Below are 12,997 nucleotides of genomic sequence, written 5' to 3'. Positions count from 1 at the left end.
TGATTAGAAAATATCCAAACACTAAGAGGTAAGCTCATACTATCTGGAAACCATTTAAAAGAGGATATGCAAAAGATGTTATAAAACTATATGCAAATTGAATACTATACCAAATGATTGTACAGAACACTACTAATGTTGTTTCTTTCTCCCCAAAGAGAAAGGAAAACGTGAAGAGAAAACCATTCATGAATATTTTCTTTTTAAATTCTGATCAAGTTCTTTCAAATATTTCATTTTAATTCACTCCAGAAATATAACTGAAAATAGCCTATGTGCAAAGATGATTTAATTATGGAAAATCATCTTGACAGATACTTCACAGCTCCATTACAGTCAGTTTTAGAGACTGCAAAATTTATGCAGAGTACCTTATTTGATGAAATCATCTTGGCAACTACAATGCATTTTTAAACTTGACTGCAGAAAGAGAGTCTAGAGAATTGTAGCTAAACTGGTTGATTTAGATTCTAATTGTATACAATGGTCTTGTATCCAGTGCAAATCTATTGCATCATATCTTCACAGGAATCATATTTCACAAAGTCTTATCTCTTTAGGGCAAACATCAGTGACAGTATATTTCAATTCAAATAATTAATTCATTAGAAGTGAATAAATCGAGATGGCAACAGTAAGAATCAACCAGGTGATAATAAAATAATCAAACTTTCCTGCTTCTGCCCTCATTTATCTCTCTCAAATCTTACAGTGAAGAACCTATAGGTTCATTCACCTAGATCTGGATGTTCCTTGGACTACCTACACACTTGTATGCCATAAATTTGTGAGAGATTCTTGGCTGCCAACCTGAATCCTCATTACAAGAAAACAAAACTTATAAGATAAATGTAAGGAAAATTAGTGTGAAAAGTGAAACAGGAGACAGGGATAAAAAGGACAGCATAAAATGAAAGTAAAAATGTAGAAAAAAAAAAGAAAATGCCCATTCTTTATGTGGATGAGAAAAGAAGAACAGAAGCAACAGCACACATAAGAGAGCAATCACAGCAATGCTAAAGACGATTCAGTAGCTTCAGTTCGATCAAAGGACTTAGAAATGTATTTAAATGCTTTCAGTGCAACAGTGCAATCTATACTTGCTAGAATGTCAAAACAAATCTACTTCATAACATTTGTGTAATTAATATATCTGCTACCTGTAAAATACACTTACACATTCAAGGTTTACTTGCATTACTCACACATTTGGAGTCCAGAGTCGAACAGTTTTATCTCGTGAAGCAGATGCCACCAGATGACCTGACGGGGAAAAGTGGACAGACATCACAGCATCCTTGTGTCCTGTAAATCGGTAGGCTCTGGTTTGTGGCTTCAAGTTCCATATCATAAGGCACTTATCAATTGAGGTAGTTGCTTCAGAAAGAATAAATCAACATCAAATCACAGTTTCTATACGGATTTCTTATGATCATCACAGTCAAACAATTTAAACACATTATGTAGTTGACGCGCATTCCCTTGTGCCTATTTGTGAAAAAGAGAGATATTCAGGAAATAACAATAATATTCATAGTTAAATCTCACAGACATACTGACAATTATTTATTCAGATCAAGACAGATAGAAATTGTAAAGCTATTTTATCTCAATAAAATGAACATGTAAAAAAGCTTGTAAATAGTGATTGCTGAGGTGCATAAATTAAACGGTTATATTTTATCTCTACGATATGCTAAAAGAACATAAGCCTATGGTAATGGGTCATTTACCTAGCAATTTTCCAGAATTTCTAATCTCATTATTTTAGCGACAGCCCTCACAGCATTCTGAATCACAAATTTAGGTTTTGTTGCAGGTTTTCTCTTCAAACAGACAATGTCAGCTCTCAAGTTCTTAATTACATCATGTGCCAAAGAGGTTTCAAACACAAGTGATGTTTCTCAAATTGTTTTTTGTAGTCTTTGCAGAAAATACATTTCATTCAGCATAATAGAAAACAGGTTGTTCTGCTATGATATGCATTTCGTCAACGTGAATCGGCTGTAACACGATTGACAAATAGGGGATGCTGCTTCTATAGTGTGAACTTTTAAAACGTGCTGGGTATAACACGGTTGCATGACCAACACTAAGTGCTATTTTAATTACGCAAAGTTTATATTGGGGTCACACAAGAATGCAACTATCACATTATAGAAAAACTACCTGTACTGAAGAGAAAATTTTGAAAGCCAGTGTACTAAACCTCAAAGTAAAGTTTCTCCCCAACGTAAAAATGTCCTGAAAATGTAAAATACCCAGTAACGAAATACTGATGTATCAAAACCAATGGCTTTTTTTGTAAATAGAGTCATAGTCATAGAGCCTATAGACGTACAGCACAAAAACAGACCCTTTGATCCAACTCGTCCATGCTGACCAGATATCCTATTCTAATCTAGTCCCATTTGCCAGCACTTGGCCCATATCCTTTTAAACCCTTCCTATTCACACACCCATCCAGATGCTGTTTAATGTTGTAATTGTACTAACCTCCATCACTTCCTCTGGCAGCTCATCCCATACATGTACCACCCTCTGCATGAAAAAGTTGCCTATTAGATCCCTTTTAAATTTTCCCCCACTCACCCTAAACTTATGCCCTCTAGTTCTGGACTACCCCACGCCAGGAAAAAAGACCTCATCTATTTACCCTATCCATGTCCCTCATGATTTTATAAATTTATATAAGGTCACCCCTCAGCCTCCGATGCTTCAGAGCAAACAGCCTCAGCCTATAGCTCAAATTCAACCTCTCCCTATAGCTCAAATCCTCCAACCCTGGCAACATCCTTGTAAACCTTTTCTGACCCTTTCAAGTTTCATAACATCCTTCCAATAGGAGGGAGCCCAGAATTGCATGCAATATTCCAAAGGTGGCCTAACCAACATCCTGTACAGCCACAACATGACCTCCCAACTTCAATACTCAATGCACTGACCAATAAAGGCAAGCATACCAAATGCCTTCTTCACTATCCTTTCTACCGATGACTCCACTTTCAGGAATCAATGAACCGACACTGCAAGGTGTCTTTATTCAGCAATACTCCCCAGGACTTTACCATTAAGTGTATAAATCCTGCTCTGATCTGCCTTTCCAAAATACAACATTTCACACTTATCTAAATTAATTTCCATCCGTCATTCCTCCGCCCATTGGCCCATCTGGTCAAGATTCCATTGTACTTGAATTCCCTTTACATTTAAAAAAAATCTGCTTCTCTTTTTATTTTTTTTTCCATCCAATTGCAGTCTATATTTTTTCCTCTCTTCACGCAAGATATTCAATACAAATGATTAGCATACTATAGAAATACAGAGATGTCAAGATAAACAGCAGATATCAGGAAATAGCAGAAGTAGACAACTCATGGAACAGCAAAAAAGTGTTCACATATTGTCCCTTACTTATAGTGCGTGGAGCAAAATCTTGGTCAGATGGCACAGATGAAATCCCCACAAGCTAAAAATGAACAGTGAGGCAGAAAACAGTGAAAGGAGAAAAATGAAACTGCATGAAGGTAATATCCTTTTACTCCCTGGGCATACTGTAAAACTGCTAGCGCTTCCAAACTCATTTCTTCCTCCTTTTGCTAATTTTTAAGTGCTATTTGCTGCATTTATTACACGAATTATCAGGGAATTATCGCTTCACATCAAGGCATGACGCAGACTTGATAAATAATGCATCATCTTCCCTGTTCTTATTCTGCAGCACAGCCAGAGGCCTGGCTAACCACTTGCGAACATTGTGTGCTTTTCCCTTCCATATGGTGCATCAAGTTCATTTGATAACTCCTACCTAATAGCTGACCATAAAGCCACATATTTCATCGCAGGTAATTATTCTATCTGCCTTGTCTTTGCTGCTTTTTATAAATCCATTGGTTATTTAGTTATATAAGCTTTACAATTTTCTATTCATTACAAAGTGAGAATAATGCATGCCAAAGAGTCCTCATTAGGGTGATTACCTCACCGACAAGCTTCGGTACCATTATAAATGATTGGAATGAAACTTCTGTAGTTTACAACTATAGAGAATATCCTGGGATGAGATTGCAGCTACAACCTTTCACCTTTGTGTTAGAATCGTGAGGGCTTAAGCCTGTCTGGAATCTTTGTGAATAGTTAGCAATCTAGTGAGTGAGAAGCTATGACGCACATTATAACTTAATAGAATGGCTTATTTAATTAATGAATTAAATGAGTAAAGATGCCAATGTACTATTCACAAATGTAAGCAGTGTTAAATTGACATCTTGTGTAGTCCTTTATTCATTCACCTCAATGTTTATAGAGTACAAAAACGATTGTTGTATTTATTCCATAAAGTATTAAGTTTAGCCCAAAAGTAGAAAAATATCTGTTGTCTTAGAGAGTTAGGTTCCACTCTAGAGATTTGAACCTAGTTTATACTGACAGTCTAGTGTGGAACTGAAGGAAGTGCTATGCTATCAAAAGGTGTTATTTTTCAGATGGTACAATCAAGGTCCTGTTTGTCTTTTCAAGTGGATGCAAAAAGATCACAGGGCATTTTTTGCGTGAGGGCATTGGAGGTCTGCCAATAATCTGGTCAGTTATTCAACCCATACCACAAATTCAAAGTCATAGAGATGTATAGCACGGAAACAGACCCTTCGGTCCAATCTCCCATGCCAACTAGATATCCCAACATAATCTAGTCCCATTTGCCAGCACTTGGCCCATATCCCTCTAAATGCTTCCTATTCATATACCCATCCAGACAATTTATTGCTGATTGTAGCGCAAACTGGATGTTACCTACATTACAGTAGGTATGGTTCAAAAAGCTGATCATAAGCTGTAGTGCATTGGGACACAAAGTCTTGTAAAATGCTATATAATGGCAAGCTTTTTATAACAATAACTAAAGAGTAAGTTAATCTAAATGAAGCATTTTGGAGTGTTTGAGATATACAAGGTATAATATGCACACAAGCTTCTTTCAAATTACTATTAACAGTACTATCAAGGAGCACTTGCTTACTACTAATCAGCTTGTTGACCCCTAGTTTGGGTTCTGCCAGGGCCACTCAGCTCCTAACCTCATGACAGTCTTGGTTGAAACTTGAATTAAATTCCAGAAGTAGGGCAAGAATTACTGACATCAAGGTCGCATTTAACAGTGTGGCAACAAGGAGCCCAAGAAAACTGAAGTCAATGGACATCAATGAGACAACTCTACAAGTGGCACAAAGGAAAACGGTTGCAGTTATTGGAAGGCAGTCGTCACAGGAGTTCCTCAGGGGAGTGTTGTTGGTCTATCAGATGCTTTATCAAAGACATTCCCTTCATCACACGGTCAGATGTGGGGATGCTCACTGCACAACATACAATACTATTCACAACGACTCAGACACTGAAGCAATAAATGCAGCAAAAAACTGTACAACATTCATTTTGTTTTAACAAACGTCAAATAATATTCACACCATACAATAATAGACAATGGCATCCCCAAGAGAGAGAATCCACCCACCACCTCTTGACATTCATTCTTAAGAAAAAAAAAAGAGTCCTGGACTTGAAATGCTAAATTTGCTTTCTCACCATAGACCTCCCCCAGACCTCCCACTCACTGAAGACGAACGATCAGTCCTCAGCAAAGGACTCACCTTCATCCCACTCCGTCCACGCATCAATGAATTTAATACACGCCGTGACATCGAACAATTCTTCCGTCGCCTCCGCCTCCGAGCTTACTTTCATAATCAGGACTCCCGCCCACCTTCCGAGGACCCCTTCGCCCACCTCCAACACACTGCATCCACCTGGACACCCCGCACTGGCCAATTACCTGCCCTCGACCTCTTCATTTCCAACTGCCACCGGGACATTAACCGCCTCAACCTGTCGACCCCCCTCCCCGACTCCAACCTCTCACCCTCACAACGTGCAGCTCTCCAATCCCTCTGCTCCAATCCCAACCTCACCATTAAGCCAGCGGATAAAGGGGGCGCAGTGGTAGTCTGGCACACTGACCTCTACACTGCTGAAGCCAAAACGCCAACTCGAGGATACCTCTTCCTACTGCCCCCTCGACCATGACCCCACCCCCCATCACCAAACCATCATCTCCCAGACCATACAGAACCTCATCACCTCAGGAGATCTCCCACCCACAGCTTCCAACCTCATAGTCGGGAACCCCGCACTGCCCGGTTCTACCTCCTTCCCAAGATCCACAAGCCTGACCACCCTGGCCGACCCATTGTCTCAGCATGCTCCTGCCCCACTGAACTCATCTCTACCTACCTCCTATTCCCCCTAGTCCAGGAACTCCCCACATACGTTCGAGACGCCCTCCACTTCCTCCAAGACTTCCGTTTCCCCGGCCCCCAATGCCTCATCTTCACCATGGATATCCAATCCCTCTACACCTCCATCCGCCATGACCAGGGCCTCCAAGCCCTCCGTTTTTTCCTCTCCAGACGTCCCCAACAGTACCCTTCCACTGACATTCTCATTCATTTGGCCGAACTGGTCCTCACCCTTAACAATTTCACCTTTGAATCCTCCCACTTCCTCCAGACCAAAGGCGTAGCCATGGGCACACATATGGGCCCCAGCTATGCCTGTCTCTTTGTTGGCTATGTAGAACAGTTGATCTTCCGTAATTATACCGGCACCACTCCCCACCTCTTCCTCCGCTACATTGATGACTGCATTGGCGCCACCTCGTGCTCCCGCGAGGAGGTTGAGCAATTCATCAACTTCACCAACACATTCCACCCTGACCTTAAATTTATCTGGACCATCTCTGACACCTCCCACCCCTTCCTGGACCTCCATCTCCATTAGTGACGACCGACTTGACACTGACATTTTTTACAAACCCACTGACTCCCACAGCTACCTGGATTACACCTCTTCCCACCCTATCTCTTGCAAAAATGCCATCCCGTATTCCCAATTTCTCTGCCTCCGCCGTATCTGCTCCCAGGAGGACCAGTTCCACCATAGAACACACCAGATGGCCTCCTTCTTTAGAGACCGCAATTTCCCTTCCCACGTGGTTAAGGATGCCCTCCAATGCATCTCGTCCACATCCCGCACCTCTGCCCTCAAACCCCACCCCTCCAACCGTAACAAGGACAGAACGCACCTGGTGCTCACCTTCCACCCTACAAACCTTCGCACCAACCAAATCATCTGCCGACATTTCCGCCACCTCCAAAAAGACCCCACCACCAGGGATATATTTCCCTCCCCACCCCTTTCCGCCTTCCGCAAAGACCGTTCCCTCTGCGACTACCTGGTCAGGTCCACACCCCCCTACGACCCACCCTCCCATTCTGGCACTTTCCCCTGCCACCGCAGGAACTGTAAAACCTGCGCCCACACCTCCTCCCTCACCTCTATCCAAGGCCCTAAAGGAGCCTTCCGCATCCAAAAGTTTTACCTGCACTAATATCATTTATTGTATCTGTTGCTCCCGATGTGGTCTCCTCTACATTGGGGAGACTGGGCGCCTCCTCGCAGAATGCTTTAGGGAACATCTCCGAGACACCCGCACCAAATAACTGAACCGCCCCGTGGCCCAACATTTCAACTCCCCCTCCCACTCTGCTGAGGACATGGAGGTCCTGGGCCTCCTTCACCGCCGCTCCCTCACCACCAGACGCCTGGAGGAAGAACGCCTCATCTCCGCCTCAGAATACTTCAACCCCAGGGCATCAATGTGGACTTCAACAGCTTCCTCATTTCCCCTTCCCCCACCTCATCCTAGTTTCAATCTTCCAGCTCAGCACTGTCTCCTTGACTTGTCCGGACTTGTCGAACCTGCCTATCTCCTTTTCCACCTATCCACTCCACCCTCTCCTCCTTGACCTATCACCTTCATCGCCTCCCCCACTCACCCATTGTACTCTATGCTACTCTCTCCCCACCCCCACCCTCCTCTAGCTTATCTCTCCATGCTTCAGGCTCACTGCCTTTATTCCTGATGAAGGGCTTTTGCCCGAAACGTCGATTTCGCTGCTCGTTCGATGCTGCCTGAACTGCTGTGCTCTTCCAGCACCACTAATCCAGTACTTTCTCACCATAGATGTTGCCACACCAACTGAGTTTCCCCAGCAACTTCTGTTTTTGTATCCATCCATAAGATGGACTGCAGAAATGCACCAAGGCTCCTTAGACAGAAGTACACTGTTCTTTCAGTGTCACTGGGTCAAAGTCATGGAACTCCCTTCCTAACTGTACTGGCAGTATACCTCGACTAGATACATTGCAGTTCAAGAAGTCAGCTCACCAGCAACTAATGATGGACAATAAATGCTGGTCCAGCCAGTGATACCATGAGTGATTTTTTTTAAAAATTGAAATTTTACTGGACTCTTTGGAAAAAAAAACAAGGAGAGAGAGAGAGAGAGAGAGAGAGAGAGAGAGAGAGAGAGAGAGAGAGAGAGAGAGAGAGCGCAAATCAACTACATTACTCGACACAGCTCTTAACAAGACAGTGCAAGATTTATATGGCTTTTAATATGAATATTTTTTAAAAATTACTTCACACATATGATAAATTATGAAAATTACTTAACAGTACACCAGAGGTTAAAATGTACATTTGACATATTTCAATTCACTCATATTGTGGAACAGAAGGCAGGAATTACTCAAATAGTACTCCTGAATCTATCATCACTCAACCATAACATTGGACTGGCATTTCTCAAGCCATACTCCATCATCAGTTTTGCAGTGCAGCAGGATTATTAGCTGTTGAAAATTAAATTTATCAATGGTATTAAATCTGAAACAAAGCTAGCAGCAGTAAAGATAGTGATAACAACCAGCACAGATAGAATAAAAAAAACTAATGTGCTTAGGGAAGGAAATCTGCTGCCCTTACCTGGTCTTACATTCCAGACCTACAAGGTGGCTGACTCTTAAATGCCCTCTGATACAGCTGAGCAAATACTCAGTTCAAGGACAATTAGGATAGGCTAAATGCTGATCTTACCAGTGATGCCTATATTCCGTGAAAAAATAAAGAACACTTTCACGAGAGCATTGCAATTACAGTTGCATTTGTCTTTAGGATTTATTTTAAGTCCTCCAGTGGGGCTTCCACCACATGCAGCAATGGTCCAAGGCATAGGCAACATCTTACAGAACTGTGGCTTTTTTCTGACATTCACTCCATTCTTCCTGTATGTCTCTTCCACAGTCTGCTGGACTCCCTCCAAATTCTGAATCCTACTTGCACTTATTCAATATTCTTCAATAGTGCATGCATGGTTAATTTGGTAATCCAAGTTTCATTTCTTCTCACCATTTACCCCTCCAGTAATTTTACTTGAAAGCAAAGATGTGGTTTTCATGTTCGTGAGCTGGATATTACGCACACAATCTCCTCTGCTTAACCTTACAGCTGTTGTCACCATCTTCAAGACAACAGGAAATGCTGGCAGAAGTCAGCAGATCTGACAGCTACAGTTGAGCGAGATAAATACTCATTGTGAATTCAATGAATCTTCTTCAGAACACCATGATCTTCAACACTCTATTTGAATTATATTTTAGTTTAAATGTTGGAAAAACCCTACTGTGGCTCTTGCAACTGTGACTAGTCCATAAAAGGCAAGATCATTGGTGAGGAAGCTGGAAAACGTACACAAGATAGCCAGCAAGGAGCTTCGTGGATTGAAAACTAGATTTTTGGCTCACAAAACATGATGAATGGTGAGACAAATTTCACATTAGTGAGCCTATTCGCATACATTGCAATCTCATTATTACCAAATCTCACTTTATTTAAACGCAGTTTCCCATTCCCCACTGTTAGGGCTGCGCATGATACAGCAGCACAAAATAGCTGATGGCTGCCCATGGCTAATGCAGCAAAACATGGCTGACAAGTTAGAGCACTTGGGAAAATATTTGCTTAATTAGATTAGATTAGATTAGACTACTTACAGTGTGGAAACAGGCCCTTCGGCCCAACAAGTCCACACCGCCCCACCGAAGCACAACCCACCCATACCCCTACATTTACCCCTTACCTAACACTATGGGCAATTTAGCCTGGCCAACTCACCTGACCTGCACATCTTTGGACTGTGGGAGGAAGCCGGAGCACCCGGAGGAAACCCATGCAGACACGGGGAGAATGTGCAAACTCCACACAGTCAGTCGCCTGAGGCGGGAACTGAACCCGGGTCTCTGGCGCTGTGAGGCAGCAGTGCTAACCACTGTGCCACCGTGCCGCCCACATCTTCACATCTTAATGTCATCTTCACAAGTAGCACAGTTGCAGCTCTGTAGTCTCAAGGTTACTTGCCAATGCTTAAGACATAGATAAGAACATTTTACACAAATTAGCTGTTTCGCTTGAATTGCTTCATCAATACTCGGAGTAGGTTTTAGTTAAGATTCTTCAGATAATCATAGATATAGATTCCAAAGTAGTTACTGATCCACAAAATCACCAGAAGCAATAGAAGAAAAGATTCAAACCAGTTTCAGACAGTATAAGTAGCCCCCTATTCATTGCAGGGAGAAATGAATAAGGTCCGGAAGTAGGTGGCAAGTATCCAATTAATTGGCAGTTAACACCGTACAGTTGGCAAACGTTACTTGAATAGAGTATCCATTGTGAAAAGCCTCAAGAAGAAAGATAACTCTGGGAAAACATCACGAAGGACGAAGGTGGACAACAAATCTTTGTCAGCGATATGATTAGCTCAATTGGAAATACATTCAAATTGCTAAGGTGTCGATTGAGAGAATCTTGAGGGTCAGGACGTACATGTATTTGGAAAGGCAAGGACAGAATAGGGATAGTCAACATAGCTTTGTGTGTGGGAAATCATGTTTCCAATTTAATTGAGTTTTTTGAAGTAGTAACAAAGAGGATGGAGAAGGGCAGAGCAGTGGACATGATCTACATGGATTTCAATAATGCATTCAACAAGGTTCCCCATAGGAGACTGGTTAGGAAGGTTTGATGTCATGGAATACAGGGAGAATTTGGATACAGAACTGGCTCAAAAGGTAGAAGACAGGGTGATGGTGGTGGTGGAAAGTTGTTTTTCAGACTAGACACCCATTACCAGTGGAGTGCCACAAGGATCAGTGCTGGGTCCACTACTTTTCGTCATTTACATAAACGATTTGGATGTGAGCATAAGAGGTGTAGTTAGTAAGTTTGCAGATGACACCAAAATTGAAGGTTTGAAGCGAAGAGGGTTACCTCAGATTACAACAGGATCTTGATCAGATGGGCCAATGGCTGAGAAGTGTTAGATGGAGTTTAATTTAGATAAATGCAAAGTGCTGCATTTTGGGAAATCAAATCTTAACAGGATTTATACACTTAATGGCAAGGTCCTAGGGAGTGTTGCTGAACAAAGATATTCGAGTGCAGGTTCATAGCTCCTTGAAGATGGACTTGCAGGTGGATAGGATAGTGAAGAAAATATTTGGTATGCTTTCCTTTATTGGTCAGAGTATTGAGTACAGGAGTTGGGAGGTCATGTTGCGGCTGTACAGGACATTAGTTAGGCCACAGTTGGAATATTGCGTGCCATTCTGGTCGCCTTCCAGTCGGAAGGATATTGTGAAACTTGAAAGGGTTCAGAAAAGATTTACAAGGATGTTGCCAGGGTTGGAAGATTTGAGCGATAGGGAGATGTTGAATAGGCTAGAGCTGTTTTTCCTAGAGAGTCTGAGACTGAGTGGTGACCTTATAGATGTTTATAAAATCATGAGGGGCATGGATAATAGACAATAGGTGCAGGAGAAGGCCATTCTGCCCTTCGAGCCTGCACCACCATTCATTATGATCATGGCTGATCATCCTCAATCAGTATCCTGTTCCTGCCTTATCTCCATAACCCTTGATTCCACTATCCTTGAGAGCTCTATCCAACTCTTTCTTAAATGAATCCAAAGACTGGGCCTCCACTGCCTTCTGCGCCAGAGCATTCCACACACCCACCACTCTCTGGGTGAAGAACTTTCTCTTCATATCTGTCCTAAATGGCCTACCTTTTTAAGCTGTGTTCTCTGGTTCGGGACTCACCCATCAGCGGAAACATGTTTCCTGCCTCCAGAATGTCCAATCCTTTAATAATCTTATACGTCTCAATCAGATCCCCTCTCAGTCGCTCCAATCTTTCAACATAAGATAGTCCTGCCATTCCAGGAATTGACCTCGTGAACCTACGCTGTACTCCCTCAATAGCCAAAATGTCTTTCCTCAAATTTGGAGACCAGAACTGGACACAATATTCCAGGTGTGGTCTCACCAGGGCCCTGTACAGCTGCAGAAGAAACTCTTTGCTTCTATACTCAATCCCTCTTGTTATGAAAGCCAGCATGCTGTTAGCTTTCACTACCTGCTGTACCTGCATGCTTGCCTTCATTGACTGGTGTACAAGAACACCCAGATCTCTCTGTACTGCCCCTTTACCTACCTTGACTCTATTTAGGTAGTAATCTGCCTTCCTGTTCTTGCCACCAAAGTGGATAACCATACATTTATCCACATTAACCTGCATCTGCCATGCATCTGTCCACTCACCTAACCTGTCCAGGTCACCCTGTAATCCCCTAACATCCTCCTCACATTTCACCCTGCCACCCAGCTTTGTATCATCAGCAAATTTGCTAATGTTACTCTTAACACCATCTTCTATATCATTAATGTACATTGTAAAAAGCTGCGGTCCCAGCACTGATCCCTGCGGTACCCCACTGGTCACTGCCTGCTATTCCGAAAGGGAGCTGTTTATCACTACTCTTTGTTTCCTATCAGCCAACCAACTTTCAATCCAAGTCAGTACTTTGCCCCCAATACCATGCGCCCTAATTTTGCTCACTAACCTCCTATGTGGGTCTTTATCAAAGGCTTTCTGAAAGTCCAGGTACACTACATCCACTGGATCTCCCTTGTCCATCTTCAGATTTACATCCTCAAAAAAATTCCAGAAGATTAGTCAAGCATGATTTCCCCTTCATTAAT

At 42.3% G+C, this 12,997-nt stretch overlaps 1 protein-coding gene across 5 annotated transcripts in view; it reads right to left on the bottom strand.

Moving 5' to 3' along the window:
• Positions 1-12,997, bottom strand: part of LOC140457965 (uncharacterized) — a 108,848-nt gene that overhangs the window by 87,854 nt on the left and 7,997 nt on the right. For all 5 annotated transcript variants that reach the window (XM_072551844.1, XM_072551840.1, XM_072551843.1 and 2 more), the window contains exon 3: positions 1,206-1,377. In XM_072551844.1, the coding sequence (XP_072407945.1) occupies positions 1,206-1,377 (172 nt within the window). The remainder of the gene's footprint in view (positions 1-1,205; positions 1,378-12,997) is intronic.

This window comes from Chiloscyllium punctatum, chromosome 32 (genome assembly GCF_047496795.1).
Source record: "Chiloscyllium punctatum isolate Juve2018m chromosome 32, sChiPun1.3, whole genome shotgun sequence".
NCBI lineage: Eukaryota > Metazoa > Chordata > Chondrichthyes > Orectolobiformes > Hemiscylliidae > Chiloscyllium > Chiloscyllium punctatum.
Note: the sequence above shows the minus strand (reverse complement) of the source record. Positions and strands in the feature narration are given on the sequence as shown.